At 46.1% G+C, this 25,206-nt stretch overlaps 1 protein-coding gene across 1 annotated transcript in view; it reads left to right on the forward strand.

The window, feature by feature from the left end:
- Nucleotides 1-25,206, forward strand: part of syne1a (spectrin repeat containing, nuclear envelope 1a) — a 178,763-nt gene that overhangs the window by 58,871 nt on the left and 94,686 nt on the right. Inside the window, 12 exon segments of the mRNA XM_090232997.1 lie at nt 3,650-3,827; nt 7,947-8,129; nt 8,341-8,484; nt 9,895-10,050; nt 18,245-18,409; nt 19,526-19,698; nt 20,120-20,273; nt 20,532-20,675; nt 20,908-21,072; nt 22,215-22,532; nt 22,729-22,884; nt 23,934-24,104. Coding sequence (XP_090089123.1) covers nt 3,650-3,827; nt 7,947-8,129; nt 8,341-8,484; nt 9,895-10,050; nt 18,245-18,409; nt 19,526-19,698; nt 20,120-20,273; nt 20,532-20,675; nt 20,908-21,072; nt 22,215-22,532; nt 22,729-22,884; nt 23,934-24,104 — 2,107 coding nt within the window.

A 25,206-nucleotide genomic window follows, 5' to 3' on the forward strand; every position in this document is an offset into this window, starting at 1 on the left:
ATCCCTAATCCAAGGCAGCAGCTACTCTTCCTTGGGTCCAGCAAAATACAATATATTTCACAACAGATTTCACAACACATTAAGTGTGTGCCCTCAGGCCACTACTCTACTACCACATATCTACAACACAAAAACCCTGTGTGCGTGTGTGTATGTTATCATGTGTCAGTGTATAATGGTGTCTAAACTGAAGTCTCCAGCAGTACAGTAATGTGTGTGTGTTGTAACGGGTTAAAGGTGACAGGGAACAAGGGACAAGCGAGACAGAGGCACCGGTTGCTAGGAGACCTCCATCCTTCTTTCCTCTCCACCTCTCTCTGTGTTTTTGTTTTGGTGTTGTTTCCCGGTTTCATTTTATGCCAGACTAACTGTGCTGCCGAAGGAAGGCAAAGCTAATTCACGCTGTCTTATTTACATGCAGATACATTGCATGCTTGTGTATATTGATGGATGTGTAGCTTGCCTGTTATTGAGTCCGTATGTATGCATGCACCCGTTTGTCTCTTGTTGGTAAACATGTCACGTGATGCTGTTCAGAGAAAAAACAAGACTTTAGGAATTCCAATAACATGATGAATTCATTCACTTGTATTTACATACTACTTCTGTTTGTTCTATATGCCTTAGCTCGTTTACCTGAATGTAATGCCTTAGACTTGAATGTATGTAACACAGAACAATATCTGTCTGGGTCATCACTTAAACTAAGAGATCGTTTATGGCTGGATGACCCTTGAGTCAAGTCTATTCAGAGGTAGGTGAGGTGAACTTGTCATAAGGACAACCCTTTCTCTGGGTTGAAGGCGAAGCTTCCACAGACTCAGCATCTGTGCTGTTTGCATTAGGTGTTGTGGACGGAGAGAGAGAGCGAGGGAGAGGGCAGCCCTCCTCCTTTGCCCTCCTCCATTCCTCTTCAAATTTCGTCTGTCACAGCAGTTAAAAGTGCTTCCTACACACATGTTCATTCCCACTGTGAAGGCCCCCTCTAGCCTCAAGCACCATTAACACTCAAGGGTGTGTGTGTGTGTGCCTTGTTGTCAGTTTCTCACGCCCCCCCCCCCCCCCCCCCCCCCCTCCCTTGGACAGTACCTGTCATTGAAACATATGTCTTCTCACCTTGTTCTCTATCTCCTCTCATCCCTCTCGTCCTCCATGTCTCCCCCTTTCCTTCACACGCTGCCCTCTCTATCTGATCCTGTCTCGTTCATTCATCAATATTCTCCTTGCATCCATCTCCATCCCTCTTTCTCTACCTAACACATTGTCACCCTCTGGCCTCCCCTTCATCCCCTTTATGTATGGTAACTCTACACCAACCTATCTGTACTCCCTTCTTCTTCCTCCTCCTCTGAACCCTAACCCCCACACATGCTCTCTCAACCCCCACCGCCCCCCCCCAAGTCATACCTTCCACTTCTCCATTCCTCCATCTGCCCATCCTTCTCCCTCTGTCTCTCCATCTGCCCATCCTTCTCCCTCTGTCTCTCCATCTGCCCATCCTTCTCCCTCTGTCTCTCAATCTGCCCATCCTTCTCCCTCTGTCTCTCCATCTGCCCATCCTCCCTCTGTCTCTCCATCTGCCCATCCTTCTCCCTCTGTCTCTCCATCTGCCCATCCTTCTCCCTCTGTCTCTCCATCTGCTCATCCTTCTCCCTCTGTCTCTCCATCTGCCCATCCTTCTCCCTCTGTCTCTCCATCTGCCCATCCTTCTTTCTCTGTCTCTCCATCTGCCCATCCTTCTCCCTCTATCTCTCCATCTGCCCATCCTTCTCCCTCTATGTCTCCATCTGCCCATCCTTCTCCCTCTATGTCTCCATCTGCCCATCCTTCTCCCTCTATGTCTCCATCTGCCCATCCTTCTCCCTCTATGTCTCCATCTGCCCATCCTTCTCCCTATATCTCTCCATCTGCCCATCCTTCTCCCTCTATGTCTCCATCTGCCCATCCTTCTCCCTCTATCTCTCCATCTGCCCATCCTTCTCCCTCTATCTCTCCATCTGCCCATTCTTCTCCCTCTATGTCTCCATCTGCCCATCCTTCTCCCTCTATGTCTCCATCTGCCCATCCTTCTCCCTCTATCTCTCCATCTGCCCATCCTTCTCCCTCTATCTCTCCTTCTGCCCATCCTTCTCCCTCTATCTTTCCATCTGCCCATCCTTCTCCCTCTATCTCTCCATCTGCCCATCCTTCTCCCTCTATCTCTCCATCTGCCCATTCTTCTCCCTCTATGTCTCCATCTGCCCATCCTTCTCCCTCTATCTCTCCATCTGCCCATCCTTCTCCCTCTATGTCTCTATCTGCCCATCCTTCTCCCTCTGTCTCTCCATCTGCCCATCCTTCTCCCTCTATCTCTCCTTCTGCACATCCTTCTCCCTCTATCTCTCCATCTGCCCATCCTTCTCCCTCTATCTCTCCATCTGCCCATCCTTCTCCCTCTATGTCTCCATCTGCCCATCCTTCTCCCTCTATCTCTCCATCTGCCCATCCTTTTCCCTCTGTCTCTCCATCTGCTCATCCTTCTCCCTCTATGTCTCCATCTGCCCATCCTTCTCCCTCTATCTCTCCATCTGCCCATCCTTCTCCCTCTATGTCTCCATCTGCCCATCCTTCTCCCTCTATCTCTCCATCTGCCCATTCTTCTCCCTCTATGTCTCCATCTGCCCATCCTTCTCCCTCTATGTCTCCATCTGCCCATCCTTCTCCCTCTATCTCTCCATCTGCCCATCCTTCTCCCTCTATCTCTCCATCTGCCCATTCTTCTCCCTCTATGTCTCCATCTGCCCATCCTTCTCCCTCTATGTCTCCATCTGCCCATCCTTCTCCCTCTATCTCTCCATCTGCCCATCCTTCTCCCTCTATGTCTCTATCTGCCCATCCTTCTCCCTCTGTCTCTCCATCTGCCCATCCTTCTCCCTCTATCTCTCCTTCTGCCCATCCTTCTCCCTCTATCTCTCCATCTGCCCATCCTTCTCCCTCTATCTCTCCATCTGCCCATCCTTCTCCCTCTATGTCTCCATCTGCCCATCCTTCTCCCTCTATCTCTCCATCTGCCCATCCTTCTCCCCCTGTCTCTCCATCTGCTCATCCTTCTCCCTCTATGTCTCCATCTGCCCATCCTTCTCCCTCTATCTCTCCATCTGCCCATCCTTCTCCCTCTATCTCTCCATCTGCCCATCCTTCTCCCTCTATCTCTCCATCTGCCCATTCTTCTCCCTCTATGTCTCCATCTGCCCATCCTTCTCCCTCTATCTCTCCATCTGCCCATCCTTCTCCCTCTATGTCTCTATCTGCCCATCCTTCTCCCTCTGTCTCTCCATCTGCCCATCCTTCTCCCTCTATCTCTCCTTCTGCCCATCCTTCTCCCTCTATCTCTCCATCTGCCCATCCTTCTCCCTCTATCTCTCCATCTGCCCATCCTTCTCCCTCTATGTCTCCATCTGCCCATCCTTCTCCCTCTGTCTCCCTTCATCATTACAAACATGTTATATACAGGATGTAAGGAAACCTATAGCTTTGTTGTCACTTTCCCTTCTGTTCATTGTTGTTAGGTATATTATGGCAACCTTGTGATTCTCCCTCTATCTCTCCATCTATCCATCCATCTCTCTATCTCTCCATCTATCCATCCATCTCTCTATCTCTCCTTCAGTCTGAGTCTGCGTGCATCCAGAGAGTGCCAGAATAAGGAGCGTCTGCTGGAGCAGAGGTTCAGAGCAGCCCTCAGGGACTTCCAACAGTGGCTGGTCAACGTTAAGATCAGCACGGCCAAGTGTTTCGACATCCCCCAGAGTGTCACTGAGGCCTCCACTGGCCTACTGAGGATACAGGTGAGATGTTTCATCCTTTACGGACCTTTAATTACTTCTAATATACAGTCAATTACCTTTATCAGAATACATAATTAGCAAAATACAGAATCTCATACTTCCATAGTGAGTGGTCAGGGGGGTGTCCCCCCTCAGTTTGCCCGCTGTAGAGTGTCCTCTGGCAGGCTTGGCTGAGGGGCTGGGTCTGGTGTGGGATGGAGGTGCTGGAGATGGGCTCAGGGCCAAGGGGCTTGAGTGAAAGCTTCACAGCAGGCCTCTCTCTCGCTCTCTCTCTCTCTCTCTCTCTCTCTCTATCTATCTATCTATCCTAATATATATGCCTCTCTCTTTATTTCTCTCTTTATTTCTCTCGCTACCCCCTCTCTCTTGATGTCTCTGAAGCTGTCAGGCATGACAGTGTGACAGGCTCTTTAGAGGTCCCTAGGTGCCAGTCAGTGAGTCAGAGACAGGGCCTTGTCCATCAGGCTAGATAACACCACTCCTGTCAGGTAATTAACTCACAGACCTCAACTATCTGCAGGTGAGACAGTAACACAACAAAGATCAAGGAATACACAGTGGAAGACCAGTTCTCCCAGGCTGAGAAAGGGCACATTGCAAGGAATTTGGGAATGTTGGAGGAAAATATTTTGCATTTATGTTTTTCTTGTCCTGGAGTACAAGTAAACTTTCTGGATGTGTATTTCTAGAGCTCTGGGTGAGAGGGGATGGTAGAGGATATATTTCTAGAGCTCTGGGTAAGAGGGGATAGTAGAGGATATATTTTTAGAGCTCTGGGTAAGAGGGGATAGTAGAGGATATATTTCCAGAGCTCTGGGTGAGAGGGGATGGTAGAGGATATATTTCTAGAGCTCTGGGTGAGAGGGGATAGTAGAGGATATATTTCTAGAGCTCTGGGTGAGAGGGGATAGTAGAGGATATATTTCTAGAGATCTGGGTAAGAGGGGATAGTAGAGGATATATTTCTAGAGCTCTGGGTGAGAGGGGATAGTAGAGGATATATTTCTAGAGCTCTGGGTAAGAGGGGATGGTAGAGGATATATTTCTAGAGCTCTGGGTAAGAGGGGATAGTAGAGGATATATTTCTAGAGCTCTGGGTGAGAGGGGATAGTAGAGGATATATTTCTAGAGCTCTGGGTAAGAGGGGATAGTAGAGGATATATTTCTAGAGCTCTGGGTAAGAGGGGATAGTAGAGGATATATTTCTAGAGCTCTGGGTAAGAGGGGATAGTAGAGGATATATTTCTAGAGCTCTGGGTAAGAGGGGATAGTAGAGGATATATTTCTAGAGCTCTGGGTGAGAGGGGATAGTAGAGGATATATTTCTAGAGCTCTGGGTAAGAGGGGATAGTAGAGGATATATTTCTAGAGCTCTGGGTGAGAGGGGATAGTAGAGGATATATTTTTAGAGCTCTGGGTGAGAGGGGATGGTAGAGGATATATTTCTAGAGCTCTGGGTAAGAGGGGATAGTAGAGGATATATTTTTAGAGCTCTGGGTAAGAGGGGATAGTAGAGGATATATTTCTAGAGCTCTGGGTAAGAGGGGATAGTAGAGGATATATTTCTAGAGCTTTGGGTAAGAGGGGATAGTAGAGGATATATTTCTAGAGCTCTGGGTAAGAGGGGATAGTAGAGGATATATTTTTAGAGCTCTGGGTGAGAGGGGATAGTAGAGGATATATTTCTAGAGCTCTGGGTGAGAGGGGATACTAGAGGATATATTTCTAGAGCTCTGGGTAAGAGGGGATAGTAGAGGATATATTTCTAGAGCTCTGGGTGAGAGGGGATAGTAGAGGATATATTTCTAGAGCTCTGGGTAAGAGGGGATGGTAGAGGATATATTTCTAGAGCTCTGGGTAAGAGGGGATAGTAGAGGATATATTTCTAGAGCTCTGGGTGAGAGGGGATAGTAGAGGATATATTTCTAGAGCTCTGGGTAAGAGGGGATGGTAGAGGATATATTTCTAGAGCTCTGGGTGAGAGGGGATAGTGGAGGATATATTTCTAGAGCTCTGGGTGAGAGGGGATGGTAGAGGATATATTTCTAGAGCTCTGGGTGAGAGGTGATAGTAGAGGATATATTTCTAGAGCTCTGGGTAAGAGGGGATAGTAGAGGATATATTTCTAGAGCTCTGGGTGAGAGGGGATAGTAGAGGATATATTTCTAGAGCTCTGGGTAAGAGGGGATAGTAGAGGATATATTTCTAGAGCTCTGGGTGAGAGGGGATAGTAGAGGATATATTTCTAGAGCTCTGGGTAAGAGGGGATAGTAGAGGATATATTTCTAGAGCTCTGGGTGAGAGGGGATAGTAGAGGATATATTTTTAGAGCTCTGGGTGAGAGGGGATGGTAGAGGATATATTTCTAGAGCTCTGGGTAAGAGGGGATAGTAGAGGATATATTTTTAGACCTCTGGGTAAGAGGGGATAGTAGAGGATATATTTCTAGAGCTCTGGGTGAGAGGGGATAGTAGAGGATATATTTCTAGAGCTCTGGGTGAGAGGGGATGGTAGAGGATATATTTCTAGAGCTCTGGGTGAGAGGGGATAGTAGAGGATATATTTTTAGAGCTCTGGGTAAGAGGGGATAGTAGAGGATATATTTCTAGAGCTCTGGGTAAGAGGGGATAGTAGAGGATATATTTCTAGAGCTCTGGGTGAGAGGGGATAGTAGAGGATATATTTCTAGAGCTCTGGGTAAGAGGGGATAGTAGAGGATATATTTTTAGAGCTCTGGGTGAGAGGGGATGGTAGAGGATATATTTCTAGAGCTCTGGGTGAGAGGGGATGGTAGAGGATATATTTTTAGAGCTCTGGGTAAGAGGGGATGTAGAGGATATATTTCTAGAGCTCTGGGTGAGAGGTGATGGTAGAGGATATATTTCTAGAGCTCTGGGTAAGAGGGGATAGTAGAGGATATATTTCTAGAGCTCTGGGTGAGAGGGGATGGTAGAGGATATATTTCTAGAGCTCTGGGTAAGAGGGGATGGTAGAGGATCTATTTCTAGAGCTCTGGGTAAGAGGGGATGGTAGAGGATATATTTCTAGAGCTCTGGGTAAGAGGGGATGGTAGAGGGTGTATTTCTAGAGCTCTGGGTGAGAGGGGATGGTAGAGGGTATATTTCTAGAGCTCTGGGTGAGAGGGGATGGTAGAGGATATATTTATAGAGCTCTAGGTAAGAGGGGATGGTAGAGGGTGTATTTCTAGAGCTGTGGGTGAGAGGGGATGGTAGAGGGTTTTTCTAGAGATGTTGGGTTCTATTTCCAGAGGTCTGTGGGTGAAAGGGGCTGTAAAAGGGGATGTTGAAAGGAATATGGGATCAGTCATGTATTATTTATTATTGACTTGGTGGGGAATGTGGAACAATGTTTCCACATGGCTGACCTCTAGGAGGGCCAGTGTGAGGGGGTAGAGAGGGTAGACGCCAACACTGCATTGTGTCATGCTTAATTGGTGCTATACCATTACATTGGCAGGGAGAGAGAAACACAGAGATGAAGTGTGAGTGAGAGGGGAGATATGAGGGAGAGAGAGAGAGACAAGCAAAAATAGAAAATGAGAGAGAGTGAGAGGAGAGAAAGCGTGTGTGTGCATGTGTGTGTGTGTGTGTGTGTGTGGGTGTGTGTGTGGGAGCGTGCTGTGGCTGAAGTGTGTGTGATGTGCTAACTGCACAGATGGTGGAGCGGTCCCTGCTGTGTCGCTGTCACCGGCTCAGCTCTCAGGGAGGAGGTGCTGCTGAGGGGCAGGGGGGCTACTAGCTGAGGAGAACGGCTAACGGGAGGGAGGGGGAGGGGGGAGGGGGTGGGAGGTCGCGTCAAACCCACGCCTTTCAGACTCACTGAGTCCTCTCATCTGTGATCACCTCCCTGGGTCTGACTCCGCCCCCTATTTCTGTTGCCAATAAAAAATGAATAATTAGAACATTTATGTTGACTAGCTAGTAGTTTCTGTGCTCTGCGCATTAACCAGTTTTATTACAGTACATTGTTCCACCTAATTAGTGGGTGTATTGATGATGACGCAGTTAGATGATAAGCACCTTCTATCCATTGTAATTATTCATTTTAAATTCTTACTCCCCCTTTTCTCTCCTTCTCTTGCTCTCTTTGTGTCTGTAGGAGTTTCTGAATGACAGGGAGCATGGCCAGGCCAGACTGAGTGCAGTGGGGACCAGTGGAGAGCTGCTCATGGCTGTCGTGCCTAAAGACAGAGAGGAGGGGGTCAAGGCCAAGGTGGCTAACGCCAGAGACGACTGGAAAAGCCTCATGACCAACCTTCAGATGAGAGAGACTGCGCTAAAGGTGAATAGTGTGTGTGTGTGTGTGTGTGTGTGTGTGTGTGTGTGTGTGTGTGTGTGTGTGTGTGTGTGTGTGTGTGTGTGTGTGTGTGTGTGTGTGTGTGTGTGTGTGTGTGTGTGTGTGTGCGTGTGTGTGTGTGTGTGCGTGTGCGTGTGCGTGCGTGTGCGTGTTATTGACAGATGACTGACTGCATCTATAAATGTGACGTTGTCAGAACCTGCAGTCTCAGATGAGAGACTTTGAGGTCAGCACTGAGCCGCTCCAGGATTGGCTGAACAGCACTGAGGTCATAGTACAGGAGAGCAGCGCTCGACTACATGACCTCCCTGCCAAGAGACAGGAGCTTAGCAAGTTACAGGTACACCCCCTACCCCTTCCTGGTTCTGCCAAATTGACCACACATTTACAGTCCATTTTTGGGGAGTGGGTCACATTGTATTGGAAAGCCATGGGATGTTTAATATGAAACTTGTAATACAATCTTTAGATAGTAGGTACCTTTCTCAGAGGGGCATAATGGGTTGTAGCATGCATGTTAGGGACCCTTCTAAGTGGACAAAATAGTCTTTGTTACTCTATGTAGTACTGCTACCATGACTCTTTACCTCCACGCTCAACATCAAACACCTCTTCCTGCCAGTCCTCAGAACCACCTAGTGCCTCCCTTCCCCTAACTTACAGACAGGTACCAAAACTAATAACACACAACAATGGTGGCCAATTACATAAAACCCAATAGAACAGCGTACACCTAGTCTAGTTTATTTCGTTATGGACTCAGTTCAGTTCATTGTGTGTTATTGAACACTGTCTTTTTTTGTTTTCTAAGCTCATGCTTTCTGTCAGTACAGTTTATTTAGTGAAATAACTGACTGGATTCAGTTGGGAGAGAAGATGGATGTAGTTATACCTAAGATACATTATGTCCCTTAAGTAAGTCTGAAATCAATTTAGAGCATACTGGGACCTATAATTACATTTGTCAACCACGGCTGGATGAGATTAGAGCAGCATTTTGACACAATAGTCTGAGGATAAATCCAAAATCTAATTAATTTCCTTTTTATTCTGCGTGGCTAAAAAGCCCTTTTCAGGATACGATAACGGCCCTAGCCACGGCTCGCCCAGACAAAAAAAAAGAGAGACAGTAGGAAAGATGAACCTGACAAAGGAAACAAGAAATATCCAGCACATCTGAACGCTCTGCCCCTTATTGTTGTTGCTATTTCTGTATTTAATCTGTCGCCTGTTGTAGCGCTTTTGTTTCTCTCCTGCCTTTTGTCAATAACATCTCCCCGAAGCTCTACTGTACAATACAATACAATCTGTTTGTCTGATCCCTACGCTACCAATACCCCCTCCCTCTATCATACTTTCCCCTTCTCTCAGCATCCTTCAGCCTTGACTCCTCTCCCCCTGTTATGTTCTGTTGTATCTACCTGACGAACCATGGGCTTTTTAAAAAAGAACATCAAGAGATGTTGTGGATGCTATTTAAGATGTTGTGGTTTTCCCCTTGTCTTATCCATGTATGTTAATGTTTCTCTGTCTCTGTGATGTGGCATGTGTCCCCCATCCTACCCCTACCCTGTGGGCCCCTGGTGTACCCCAATCCCTCCATGCCTCCTACCCCAACCTCAACCAACAAATCCTCCCTACTTTTTCCCCCTTCCCTCTACCCCAAACGTCTACCGCCCCAACCCTCAACCACCATACCCTTTCCTTCTGGCCACCCCGGTCCTGTGGTCCTCCGGTCCCCACCCCCCAGCGTGTGTTGGAGGAGCTGTCATGTCGTGAGGCTGAGCTGGGCAAGCTGAGGGAGAGGGCCCACCGGCTCTGGGAGGGCCAGGCTGCAGGGAAGGGCTTCGTCCACCGTGTGTCCCAGCTGTCTGCACAGTACCTAGCCCTCAGCAACCTGACCAAGGTAATACTAGACCCCCACCTACCTCCTGTTACCCCTTCTGTCACCCCTCTCTGTTACCCCTGGCTGGGGTAGGTCTGGCAATGGCTTGAAGTGTTCCCTGCTTCATGCATGCTCTGCTCCAAGTCAAGCCTGTTGTTGGGATGTGTGCACTGTATGTCAAAGCATAGTGGATACTCTGCAGTTTTCTGTATCTGTCTCTTGCTATTTTCATGTATGCTGCTGTGTCATGTATTTGCAAATGACTGAACACAACACGGCAATACATGAATCAAGTGTGAATCTGCTACTTTCAGCAAAAACAAATCACTACTACAATATATGTGTCAGCACATTCCATCAACAACTTATGAGAGCCTGCAAAGCATGATGATGTCTCCCTAGGGCCTACATCCCTGAAGAACTGCTTAAATATACTGAGTACATACATACACACTAGTAATTCAATATTAAACTGATTATGACAGTAAGCCGAGTATGGAAATAGTCATGCAAACATCTTACTCTGCTTATCTTAATTGGCGTAAAGTCAAAATCAAAGTAAGTAAATATGCCAATTGAAACACCTGGTTTTCTGAGCAATATTTTGAATTATTAGGATTTGTAAGCAGCTTATTAATAGGCATTCCAGTGGTGTATTTGATCTGCTTATGGATTGGACCCTTCATCTCAATTTCCGCCTAAAATGACATAGCTCAGGACCTGAAGCAGGGATATGCATGTTCTTGTACTCCAGGACAAGAAAAACATAAATGCAAAATATTTTCCTCTAACATTCCCAAATTCCTTGCAATGTGCCCTTTCTCAGCCTGGGAGACTACTATTTAAAAGGAAACACTTTAAAGTTTGTGGGGATGTGAAATTAATGTAGGAGAATATAACACATTAGATCTGGTAAAATATTAAACAAACAAAAAAAGTTTTATATTTTTTATTTTTGTTGCATCATCTTTGAATTGCTGAACAAGGCCGTACATTGACATAGGAAGCTGGGTGTAATTTCGATGTTGTCCACAAGATGGCAGCAGTGTGTGTGCAAAGTTTCAGACTCATACATTCAAGAAGGAGAGATCAACATGATATTTTGTATCAAGTCTCCCAGGTGTCCCTCGAGCCCAAATGTATAAAAGGTACTAACTTTCACACCTCTAGATGGCCGGGTGAGGGTGGGTGTGGAGCCAGAGACAGCAAAGGGGTCAGACAGGAGGATACAGGTCATACATTTGAATGAGTGGGGGATGGAGGAATCTCTACCACTATTGAGGATAAAAAATACATCTGTTAGAACCCAAGTTTACTATTACTTAATCAATACATCAAATACACAACAAAAATCTATAAACATATATATTATAGAATATGGGTAACATAATCACTATAATGAAATATGTGGTCCAATAGGCTATAAGACTCTCAAAAACCATAGCCACAGCATGTCATAGCCAATATAACATACACAGGCTATACTAATACATTGTAAGCCTCAGATCTATATATTATAAACTCAGCAAAAAATGAAATGTCCTCTCACTGTCAACTGTTATTTTCAGCAAACTTAACATGTGTAAATATTTGTATGAACATAACAAGATTCAAGAACTGAGACATAAACTGAACAAGTTCCACAGACATGGAATAATGTGTCCCTGAACAAAGGGGGGGGGGGGGGGGGGTCAAAATCAAAAGTAACAGTTAGTATCTGGTGTGGCCACCAACTGCATTAAGTACTGCAGTGCATCTCCTCCTAATGGACTGCACCAGATTTGCCAGTTCTTGCTGTGAGATGTTACCCCACTCTTCCACCAAGGCACCTGCAAGTTCCCGGGCAGTTCTGGAGGGAATGGCCCTAGCCCTCACCCTCCAATCCAACAGGTCCCAGACGTGTTCAATGGGATTGAGATCCGGGCTTGTCGCTGGCCATGGCAGAACACTGACATTCCTGTCTTGCAGGAAATCACTCACAGAACGAGCAGTATGGCTGGTGGCATTGTCATGCTGGAGGGTCATGTCAGGATGAGCCTGCAGGAAGGGTACCACATGAGGGAGGAGGATGTCTTCCCTGTATTGCACAGCGTTGAGATTGCCTGCAATGACAACAAGCTTAGTCTGATGATGCTGTGACACACCGCCCCAGACCATGACTGACCCTCCACCTCCAAAATCGATCCCGCTCCAGAGTACAGGCCTCGGTGTAATGCTCATTCCTTCGACGATAAATGTGAATCTGACCATCGCCCCTGGTGAGACAAAACCGCGACTCGTCAGTGAAGAGCACTTTTTGCCAGTCCTGTCTGGTCCAGAGACGAGGGGTTTGTGCCCATAGGCAACGTTGTTGCCAGTGTTATCTGGTGAGGACCTGATTTACAAAAGGCCTACAAGCCCTCAGTCCAGCCTCTCAGCCTATTGCGGACAGTCTGAGCACTGATGGCAGGATTGTGCGTTCCTGGTGTAACTCGGGCAGTTGTTGTTGCCATCCTGTACCTGTCCTGCCGATGTTCGGATGTACCGATCCTGTGCAGGTGTTGTTACACGTCTGCCACTGCGAGGACGATCAGCTGTCCGTCCTGTCTCCCTGTAGCGCTGTCTTAGGCGTCTCACAGTACGGACATTGCAATTTATTGCCCTGGCCACATCTGCCGTCCTCATGCCTCCTTGCAGCATGCCTAAGGCACGTTCACGCAGATGAGCAGGGACCATGGACGTGTTTCTTTTGGTGTTTTTCAGAGTCAGTAGAAAGGCCTCTTTAGTGTCCTAAGTTTTCATAACTGTGACCTTAATTCCCTACCGTGTGTAAGCTGTTAGTGTCTTAACCACCGTTCCATAGGTGCATGTTCATTAATTGTTTATGTATCATTGAACAAGCATGGGAAACAGTGTTTAAACCCTTTACAATGAAAATCTCTGAAGTTAATTCTCTTTGAAAGACAGGGTCCTGAAAAGGGACGTTTCTTTTTTTGCTGAGTATATGTATATAAATAAACAGTTGAAGTCGGAAGTTTACGTACACCTTAGCCAAATACATTTAAACTCAGTTTCTCACAATTCCTGACATTTAATCAAGGTAAAAATTCCTTGTCTTAGGTCAGTTAGTATCACCACTTATTTTAAGAACGTGAAATGTCGGAATAATAGTAGAGAGAATTATTTATTTCAGTTTTTATTTCTTTCATCACATTCCCAATGGGTCAGAAGTTTACATACACTCAATTAGTATTTGGTAGCATTGCCTTTAAATTGTTTAACTTGGGTCAAATGTGTCTGCCATCTGCCATTCCTCCTGACAGAGCTGGTGTAACTGAGTCAGGTTTGTAGGCCTCCTTGCTCGCACACACTTTTTCAGTTCTGCCCACACATTTTCTATAGGATTGAGGTCAGGGCTTTGTGATGGCCACTCCAATACCTTGACTTTGTTGTCCTTAAGCCATTTTGCCACAACTTTGGAAGTATGCTTGGAGTCATTGTCTATTTGGAAGACCCATTTGCGACCAAGCTTTAACTTCCTGACTGATGTCTTGAGTTGTTGCTTCAATATACCCACATAATTTTCTTCCCTCATGCTGCCATCTATTTTGTGAAGTGCACCAGTCCCACCTGCAGCAAAGCACCCCCAGACAGAATGCGTCTCCTTCCTGAGCGGTATGACGGCTGCGTGGTCTCATGGTGTTTATACTTGCGTACGATTGTTTGTACAGATGAACGTGGTACCTTCAGGCATTTGGAAATTGCTCCCAAGGATGAACCAGACTTGGGGAGGTCTACAATTGTTTTCCTGAGGTCTTGGCTGATTTCTTTTGATTTTCCCATGATGTCAAGCAAAGAGGCACTGAGTTTGAAGGTAGGCCTTGAAATATATCCACAGGTACACCTCCAATTGACTCAAATGATGTCAGTTAGCCTATCAGAAACTTCTAAAGCCATGACATCATTTTCTGGAATTTTCCAAGCTGTTTAAAGGCACAGTACATTTAGTGTATGTAAACTTCTGACCCACTGGAATTGTGATACAGTGAATTATAAGTGAAATAATCTGTCTGTAAACAATTGTTGGAAAAATGACTTCTGTCATGCACAAAGTAGATGTCCTAACCGACTTTCCAAAACTATAGTTTGTTAACAAGAAATTTGTGGAATGGTTGAAAAACTAGTTTTAATGACTCCAACCTAAGTGCATGTAAACTTCCGACTTCAACTATATATGTACATATATAGAAATTAACTACAAATATCTTAAATTAAAATACAACCATTTAAACAACTTGATTAGCACGAGAAGCAAAAACGTATTTGACTTACTGATCTAAAAGTAACGTTACCTTCTCCTTACAATCTTTCTCCCGGTCAATTTCTGCAATAATCTCATCCAAATGTGTATACTTGAAGTTCAATTTAACGTTCATACTCTTAGTAGCCATGTTGTGCTTTTTCAGTTTTGAGAAAACTTTGTAGAAGAAATCGAGTGCTGCATAACATCCCCCCTGCGTCCTGTGGATTTTTAATGGAGAATGAATCGTGTTGCGCTCAGCCATAGGACAATGGCCATTAGTCCTACAAAGGGCCATCACATACTCATATTAAGCCCAGCTCATTGGCTATCTAGCTAGCTATGTTTCAGAACAATACAGTAGGTGGTCATTGGACCAAGAGACTGTCAATCAAGTGAACACCGCCCGTCTCATTGGTGCATAATGATGGCTGTCCTTCATGGGCTAATTGACATATTGTGTAGCCAAATCAGAGCCCACCTAGCCTGGCGAGCGTTCAACCTCTTGGCTTCTTGAATGGATACCAAGTTCTTATGGTCCGTCCAGATCACGAAAGGATGAGGTGCCCCCTCCAACCAGTGTCTCCACCCCTCAAGGACCAACTTGACTGCCAAGAGCTCCCGGTTGCCTACATTGTAGTTGTGTTCCGCTGGCGAGAACCGCTTGGACAGGAAGGCACGTGTGCAGTCTCTGTCCCCCTTATTCTGCTGTGAAAGGACAGGCCCTGCTCCGGTGTCCGAGGCTTCCACCTCTACCATGAAGAGATGATTAAGATCAGGATGAACGAGGATGGGTCCGGAGGTGAAATGTCCCTTGAGCTCGATGAATGCCCTGGCAGCCTCTCGGGTCCAGCTAAAACGGGTCTGGGACTAGTGGGTTAGGGCCGTGAGAGGCGCTGCCACCCCACCAAAGTTGTGTATAAAACACCTGTAAAAATTGGCAAACCCGAGGACCCGCTGGACTTGTTTAAGTGAGGCGGGACAGGGCCAGTCAGTGACCGCCCTAACCTTAACAGGGTCCATTTGGATGCTGGCGGTAGAGATCATGTGGCCCAGGAAAGAGACTTGGGATACATGGAACTCCCACTTCTCAATCTTGATGTGTAGTTGACTCTGCAGGAGGCATCTAAGGACTTTGCGGACGTACAGGATGTGTTCCGGATGGATCTTGGAGAAGATTAGGATGTCGTTGAGATAAACAACGACGAGAGTATCATTGACAAATGCTTAGAAGACTGCCGGTGAGTTCAATAATCCGAATGGCATGACTAAATACTCATGGTGACCACTATGGGTGTTAAAGGCAGTCTTCCATTCATCTCCCTCTAAAAGGAGGGAGATTGTAAGCATTGAGGAGGTCCAGTGGTGAAGAATTGGGCAGATTGGGCCAGCTCCAATGCGGCGGACATCGGGGGTAACGATTCATAATCGTGATCCTGTTCAGCCCTCAGTAAACAATGCAGGAACGCAGACCTCCATCCTTTCTCTCCCTACATCAGCTGGGGATTTTGAGGATCGAATTAAATCTGCCTCCAGCGACTCCCGGATGTAATTGTCCAAGACTGCAGCTTCAGGGATCGAGAGGGAGTAAAGACGGCCCTGGGGAGGGGTGGAGCCGGGTTGGAGTTCTATGGTGCAGTCATATTGACGATGAGGAGGGAGGGTGGCGGCTTGCCTCTTACTGAAGGCCTCCCGGAGGTCGAAGTATTCGGGAGGGAGAGCAGAGAAGTCTTGGTTCTTCAATGGATGCAGGGGGACGCGGCAAGGCTCTAGGTGGGGCTTAGACATTTAGTCTGGCAGTTCTTACCCCAGTCTATTAGGTCCCTGTGGACCATCAGAGTAATGGGTTATGTAGTGCTAGCCAGAGGTACACTAGGATAAGGGGGTTCTCGGGAGCTGTGATCAAAAGAAAACTAAGAGTATCTGAGTGATTCACCCCAACTTGCAGTAGAATGGGCTTGGTCTGATATTCCACCTGGCTAGAGCCAATGTGGTGGCCATTGAGGGCTTGAATCTCCAGAGGGATGGGACATTTCATGCAGGGGATTTGTAATTCTATGGCAAAGTCTTGATCAATTAAATTATCTGCAGCCCCGTAGTCTCCCCTTGTCCTTGCGAGCACCAGCGTTTCCCGTCAGCTCTGTGCATGTAGCACGGAGATAGCCGGGACATCCGCAGTAGAGGCAGCAGCCTTTGTGCATGCGCCTGTCACACTCCTTTGGTCTCAGATGTGTGCGTCTCAGCTGCATGGGCTCTTCAATGCTGTGTTCGGGGGGCTTGGGGTACTCAGGAAACCAAGATACTGGGGTGGTATCAAAAAGGTGCTGTCTCACACGTTCCCGGAGGCGGTTGTCGATCCTGATTTCCAGCGTTATCAGGGACTTGAAGTCAGCCACTTGTCTAGCCCCTAGGCGGATGTTGAACAGTCGGCTGGCCGCTTCTCGTCCGCCGACTGGGTGGTCGAAGACTCGTCGCAGCTCGGCAGTGAAGGCTATTATGGAGCTTCACGATGGTGGCTGCTGTTGCCACACCGCCTTTGCCCACGCCGGGGCCTTGCCCGAGAGTAGAGAGATGATGTAGGTGATCATGGTCCAATCGGTGTGGAACGAGGAAGACTGTTGCTCGAACACAAGAGAACACTGAGATGAGGAACCCCTTGCATCCTCCCAGGTCGCCGTCATACCGCTTGGGGGCTGGGATCTTGGGTTCCCGGTGCAGATTCCCTGGAGGAACTACAGCGATGCCTGTAGCACTGGGCAATGAGACCTGGGCATTGGCTCCTCCTGGGTTAAGGTTGGACTGTGGTTGGAGGGAGTCGGTAAGTGCCTGGAGGGTCTTTGATATTTGGGAGAGTTGTTCTTGCTACCGCCCCAGCAGTGCTCCTTTGTGGGTTACAACATTCTTGATCTGGATGATCTCTGCTGGGTCCATGTTTAGGCAGAAGCTTGCTGTGACGTGGTGAGGTTGGACCCAGGTGCAGAGAAGAGACCAGATGAGGAATGAGTGGTTAAGGATAACATAATACTTTACGGAGAAACGATAGCCGAAAACTCACTCAGGAAACGTAAGCACACGTTACATAATTCAAGCTTCTGCAAAGGACAACAGAAACCACACCTCTTTTAACAGGGAAATCAATAATGAGTAAATAAGACACGCCTCAGTGTCGTTAATGTCTCTAGGATGGTCTCTGCCGCCCTCTGGTGACAGGTGGAACCATGACAGTGGTAAAACGTTTATTTTGATTGGTGATTTTCTGCTTTTATCAGAAGTTTCAGATGTGTCCATGTAAACATGATTATTAGGGAAATTGTTCTTCTTGCACAGCATGGAAACGTTTTAAACAAACTATTCTATTAATCTGACTATCCACAATAATTGTATAATTGTGTGCATATAACCATGCTCACTGAAAGACCAGATAGGAAATACTGCTATGCTAGTATTGGGCTGACCTTCTGAAGCAGTCTAGCGAGCTATGCTATTTATAGGTCTTCTCTCAGTAACATAGAAACAGGAGGAGGAAAATCACTTGAGAAAGCCGCTTGTTGCTAGCGCTATGGATATGTTAAGCGGGAAAGAAAAGGTTGCCCCTGTATTCTTTTCTTGTCCATACCATAACCATGGCCAGATTTATAAAAACATGTTTTGATTTTATTGGACAGATAGGATGATAGTGGGGAAAGATCCAGTCCTATGTCAAAGGGCAGAGGACCAGATTCAAACCTGTGCCAACTCTGTCGAATGGTATGCAAGAGGCTGTGCCATGACCACTAGACCAGCATATTTTCTGCAGAAAATATCAGATTTTCCTGAGTGAACGGAAAACCTTGAAAGGTCTTATTTTATCCTTGGTCTATGCTACCACTTCAAACCATTTCTATGTACCTCTATACCGTGTACCTTGTTTAAGTAGATCTGCTTGGTCTCCTCCAGGACAAGGCCTCCAGGATAGAGCGTATCGTAGGGGAGCACCGTCTGTTCTCCCAGGGTCTGACGGAGCTCCAGAACTGGGTGTCTGAGGCTGAGAGGATCCTGAACACCTGCCTCTCCCCCACCGCCGACAAGACTGTACTGGAGGACAGGATGATACAGCTGGAGGTAGGTATGGAAGACTAGAATAATGTAATAGAGAGATCTAGGGACTCTATAGTTTTGCCCAAAGATCGAGAAAAAGTTGCATCTCTCAAAAGTGATTACAAATCGATATCTAACCTATAAATGTGTAGTATCAGGGGTTACCCCCCTCTTGTAAACATTCTGAAGCTCTCAAGTCTAGGGTACAACAACTACTCTTTGTCTGTGTTTGTGTCTGTGGTTGTAACTGTATTTCAAACTGTGTCTATGGTTGTAACGGTATCTAAAACCGTGTCTGTGGTTGTAACGGTATCTAAAACCGTGTCTGTGGTTGTAACGGTATCTAAAACCGTGTCTGTGGTTGTAACGGTATCTAAAACCGTGTCTGTGGTTGTAACTGTATTTAAAACTGTGTCTGTGGTTGTAACGGTATCTAAAACCGTGCTGTGGTTGTAACGGTATCTAAAACCGTGTCTGTGGTTGTAACGGTATCTAAAACCGTGTCTGTGGTCGTAACTGTATTTAAAACTGTGTCTGTGGTTGTAACTGTATTTAAAACTGTGTCTGTGGTTGTAACTGTATTTAAAACTGTGTCTGTGGTTGTAACGGTATCTAAAACCGTGCTGTGGTTGTAACGGTATCTAAAACCGTGTCTGTGGTTGTAACGGTATCTAAAACCATGTCTGTGGTCGTAACTGTATTTAAAACTGTGTCTGTGGTTGTAACTGTATCTAAAACCGTGTCTGTGGTTGTAACGGTATCTAAAACCGTGTCTGTGGTCGTAACTGTATTTCAAAGTGTGTCTGTGGTTGTAACGGTATCTAAAACCGTGTCTGTGGTTGTAACTGTATTTAAAACTGTGTCTGTGGTTGTAACTGTATTTCAAAGTGTGTCTGTGGTTGTAACGGTATCTAAAACCGTGTCTGTGGTTGTAACTGTATTTAAAACTGTGTCTGTGGTTGTAACTGTATTTAAAACTGTGTCTGTGGTTGTAACTGTATTTCAAAGTGTGTCTGTGGTTGTAACGGTATCTAAAACCGTGTCTGTGGTTGTAACTGTATTTAAAACTGTGTCTGTGGTTGTAACTGTATCTAAAACTGTGTCTGTGGTTGTATCCTATCTGTGATTGTGTTACCCCAGGCCCTGTTGGCGGCCCGTCAGGAGAGGGAGATCCAGCTGAAGATGTTGCTGACACGTGGTGAGGCTGTCCAGAGGAACACCTCTGCTGAGGGGGTCCCCGTGGTCCGAAAACAGATCCAGGACCTTAAGGACTCCTGGGACTCTCTGCTGTCTGCCTCCATCCAGTGTAAAAGGTCAGGAGACATATTCATCGGTTAGCCAATTTGACTTTAATCAATCGATTTAATCTGGGATGTCAAAAGGGTTAAATGGTAGGAAATAAGACAAAGTTATCAGGCAATCATTTGACAAAGAAAAATAGGCATTCATTGTATTAGATAATAATAATAATAATAATCATATTTGCCATTTATCAGATGATAAGATTAGTATTAGATTATAATACACTCAAGGTTATTTGTGTTGACACTCCAATGAGTCTATCCCAGCTGATTTGGTCTGTTGACTTTGTAGGAGCAGCTGGCTCTATCAGTAGCTACAAGTAAAAAATAATGACATTTTAAAAAGTTGGCTGGTGAAAAAGCCACCATTTTTGTAGAATGACCCTAACAGTCAGTAACCCTGAAGAATGAATGTGTGTGTTTCCTGATCCAGTCAGCTGGAGGGGGCCCTGTCCCAGTGGACCAGCTACCAGGAGGACGTGGTGCAGTTTATCATGTGGATGGAGCGCGTGGAGACCACTCTGGGCTGCTCAGACAGACAGTACTCTGAGATGAGAGACAAGACCGCCAACCTGGGAAAGACCAAGGTACAGTACTGGACTCATTGTAATGGATGGGTGTTTTCACATTGGTGGTGGATGGAGGGAATCTACACCTTTACAATATAAAAGGCTTTGACTCCTGAAAATAACTAAAAGCAATCCACCATCATAACCTTGTAGTGTTGTTGATTTTCACACTAAGAAGGGATCTTTTTTTTAAAAGTTAGATGTTTTAAGTATTTCATCTATCATGTTCTTATGCTGTATCCACAGCTGGTTAATGTGATACTGTATGTGTTTTAGCTTCTATATGAGGAGGTCCTGAGCCACCGCAGTCCATTAGAGACCATCGCTACCAAGGGCTCCAACATGGCTGAACAATACACTACCCATCAGGAGGTACACAGCCTACAGGAGAGATACACCGCCATCACAGACAAGGCCAAGGTACCCAGAGCCTTCATACTCCTGTCTCCATCATGTCCTGTTTCCCTTCATGTCCTTAAAGGTAGTCTTTCCCAGGACTGGCTAATGGCTTAATGAAGTAGCTTTATTTTATTTGTAGGTCACAAGATAACTGAAAAGGCCTAAGAGGCCAAAGAGTTTGGGAACCAATACTTGAAATGGTAACCCAGTCATGTGGTATCTCTACATGGTATCTCCCTGTGTCGTGTTCCAGGCTGCAGTCTACAAGGCTAAGGATCTGGTCCTGGCCCATCAGGAGTACCAGAGGGGGCTGCACATGTTTGAAGACTGGCTGGAGCAGGAGCAGGGAACCCTGGGCTCTCTGTCCCACCCAGAGGGGGATGTGGACACCCTGGAGAACACACTACAGCAGATACAGGTCAGTACAGTGCAGCCTACTATATGTCTGGTTTGGTGTGGGTCAGTGCTCTCCGGCATCCTTGGGACCCTTACCTAACCCTAACCTTAACCCTTACCTTAACCATTTTACATTTCAACTTCAATGGGGTAGGGACGTCCCAAGGATCCTGGATAGTGTGTCAGTTGGTTTTGAATGAGGAGCTATAGCAGAGCTGTAGCACTGACCAGCTGTGTAATGTTGGTTTTAGAATGATCTAAACACATAGTGAAAGCAGAGAGCTTCTGATAGGTTCAGAATAAGAATTGATACTGTACATACTGCATCATGTTGAACTTGATATTAGTATGTTACTGTATCATAGAGCTAGGCGATATGGACAAAAATCCATATTGCGATAAATAGTCTCATTTTTTGCAATAACGGTAACTCATCTATAAATACTTTTTGGGGGGTGCTAGAGTTGGGACACCAAGTTATATTGTGATAAATGTAACGAGTTTGCTCGTTAACAATAAATACTATGATAAAGTAAAATGTTTTAATGGACAATTACTTTCCGTTATCGGCAGGGCTCTAGATGATTTCTTTCCAGAGATAGTAGCCGATGAGTCAAAAAGGAAGCTATTTCATATAACATATCCAAAGAATGCATGATTGATATTTTGATGTGCAACCTGTCAAAATAGGATCCAGAATGATCAGATTTCATTGGGTCTCTTCAGCGATAGGCTATATTTTTAACCACCTGAGGAAGTGGGAACTCAAAACACTTTGCTAGATTACTAACTCTAAATATGATGTTATGGGTATCATGTTATGGTTAATCTATCAGTAAATGTAGGCCAATGCCTTACAAGTGCTTTCCAGCGCTAGGCCTAGGCTATACTTGATGTAGGCCTATTCACTGCAAATGGCGCACTCTGCTCTGTTCTGCGGGTGCATCAAAACCATACTACCGTCTACTCCAGTTGTAAAGTGGTGCCATGAACTCAATAGTTGTAGTACAATCTACAGGAACGTTGTGTAGCAAAATCACAGAAAATTACTGCTGTATGCAAAATGCTTCGGTAAGAGAAAGGCCATTTTTGGTTTATCGTCCCAGCTCTACTGTATCATCCCGCCTCGCTATTTTGTACCTCGGTTCTCCCTCTCCTCCACAGCTCCTCCAGGAGCGCTGCTCCCAGGGCCAGTCCCTGCTCTCTTCCCTGCTGTCAAGCAGGGATGGGGTGATTCCGTGGGGCGCGCCTCAGATTGAGGACCGAGCCCTAGACACGGCACAGCGTGAGTGGGGGGCCTACCAGGCCCGGCTGGGGGAGACTAGGGCCACGCTGGGTTCTACCCTGGGCAGGCTCAGGCAGATGGGCCAGAGGTTCCAGAGCCTGGTCCTGTGGCTGGAGGACATGGAGGGGAAGGCCAACATCCGTGGACATCGCAGGTCTGACAGCGCTTCCAAGGATGCCCAGCTAAAGCAGCTCCAGGTAGGGGTTAGATAGAGAGAGGTAAGAGACTGTGGTTTGTCTGTTGAAGGATCGTTCACACTGTTAGGCTGTGTCTCAATGGTCTCAAACCAACAGGTACAATTTTGGCATGGGATGTCAAAATAATAGCATTTTGATATAAACCATCTACAGTATCTAATTGTAACTCTGACTTTCTCTGTGAATGGTTGTGCAGCTGTGGCAGGAAAGTGTGCTAGCCCGGCAGAGTGAGGTGGATGGGCTGTCTGCTCTGGCCCAGCAGGTCCTGGAGGAGACCCACATCAGCAGCCGGGTCAGCACCAGAGCCACCCAGCTCACTGCCCGATACCACGCCCTGATTCTCAACATACAGGTGAGACAGTCACTACTGACTGATCTTTCTGATATGAACAAAATGGCTATGTACGTAAGATAACATTGCATTTACACTCACAGCCCAGTTGTCTCGCGATAGATCTTGTTGCAGTGACTTTCATTGTCTTGAGGCTGTACTGTAACACTGCGGTGAAACAACTATGAGAGTTTGGTTGAGCCCCAGAACACACCCAGTACACTCAGAAGCCAGTCATTTTATTTGTCTGCTCCTCTTGGGAGAACTAAAGGAAAATCAATGGTGCTCCTCTGGTCCTGGGCTTAGTCTGTAATTAAACGCTACAGAAGGCAATCTCACACTCCTCACACACACTGCTGGAGCCTGGAGTGGAAGGGCTGTGCCGGCAGAGCCATTGATTTTTACACCTACAGTAGCACCTCTCGCTCTCACACACACACTTTCTCTCTCTCATGTAGGCTACAGTACACACACTTTCTCTCAAGTGTGCTTGTGAACGCAAGCAAACATGCACACACGCACGCACACACACACACAAACACTCTTTCTGTCGCACTCCTACCCTTTCTCTCTACTCTCTCTCGCTCACACACACACACACAATTGTTCTGTGTGAAACGTTGGCCATATGGGCTGTGGTACAGAGCTGTTACCTCCGTCTCCATCTTTGCAGTAAAGGTGTGCACTCAGCACTATCAGCTAATTGGAGCTTCACGCCACGGGATCTGCAAGTCAAGTGGATTATGTGCCAAATCCATAAAAAGACCTCCTCATTCATAGCCATACCATCTAAGTCAAGTGGATTATGTGCCAAATCCATAAAAAGACCTCCTCATTCATAGCCATACCATCTAAGTCAAGTGGATGTGTCAAAACCCTCCTCAAAACTGAGATATCGTCAAATGAATGATGTGTCAATAACACCATTTACTACCGTAAAATAATAACATCCAAATCCAAGACATGAAAAAAACATCTGTGGAAGGAATAAGGAATACAAATATTTTCATGGTTCTGGGGTGATGCAAGCTGTCTGATGTCACTCATTCTTTTATCCAATACGCTTTTAGGAGACCATCAAGCAGCTGAAGGAGGAGCTTAGGAGCATCGAGGAGGCAGAGAAACTCTGCGTGTCCTTCTCTGATTGGCTTAGATCAGCCCAGAAGAACTTCAGAACAGTGACAGCCAGCACGGAGGCTCTGGACCGGGTTGCCATGGAGAGGAAGATGAAGAAAGTAGAGGTACTGAACACAGACACACCTGGTAGAGTAGGGTTCGACGTGGCTCCTTTTCTGTTCACTTACTGTACAATATTAGATTTCTGCTATAGAACCCAGGCATACACTAGTTGGTAGCTTCATTTAGTGGTATTGGTAGCTTCATTTAGTGGTGTTGGTACAGAACCCTGAGGTACACCTCCTCGCTAGAGTGCCCTGATAAAAGTGAATTCAGCTTGCTTGTGCTATATTACACATAAATGATTAGTCTTACTCTAGGTAGTTTCACAGCAGTCACCTTGTAGTCCTCTGTAGCTTAGTTGGTTGCACATGGTGCTTGTAACGCGTAGGGGAGGTGGGTTTGATTCCTGGGACCAGCCATACATATAGTCACTTTGTAGAAAAGCGTCTGATTGATGGCATATATATTGTAGTACAGAAACACAGGAAAGCCTCTTTACAATTTGCCATGTTAGCCAGCAAAAAAAAATATTTGCTTGACAAGCAACATAAGGTGCTTGTTCATATCATCAACATGAAGGTTTGCTTAGCCAGTTTGGCTTGGGTTGCAGATATTTGCATTGTAAGGTTAGCAAAAGCATTCAGTACCTAATTGTAAGGACACATGACAAGATAGTTCCCTGTCTCTCTCTTATCTAACGGCGCTCTTCGTGAGTTGATAAGACATTGATTTATATATTAGTGTCCGTGTGCACACTGCATAAAAACATCAAAATATCTGCAGTAGTTGACTTGTCACAGTTCATATTGAGTGTGAAGAGGAAGGAGAGAGAGAGTGTGTGTGTATTGATCGTGTCTTTATGAAGACAAAGCGGGAGCGGCTTTAGAGGATGCTCTGTAGTAGAGAGAGCCCTCCCACTGTGAAACAGAGGATGAAGAAGCACCAGTGTCAGGAGCCTGCTGGCACAGACACTGTAATTGATGCAATGCCCTTCCCGCTCCGCATCACACACACACACACGCACACACACACACACACACACACACACACACATACACACACACACACACACACACACACACACACACGCAGACACATACACACACACACACACACACACACACACACACGCAGACACACACGCAGACAGACACACACACACAC

This window comes from Oncorhynchus mykiss, chromosome 4 (genome assembly GCF_057628025.1).
Source record: "Oncorhynchus mykiss isolate SJ-2025 chromosome 4, ASM5762802v1, whole genome shotgun sequence".
NCBI classification, from domain to species: Eukaryota; Metazoa; Chordata; class Actinopteri; order Salmoniformes; family Salmonidae; genus Oncorhynchus; species Oncorhynchus mykiss.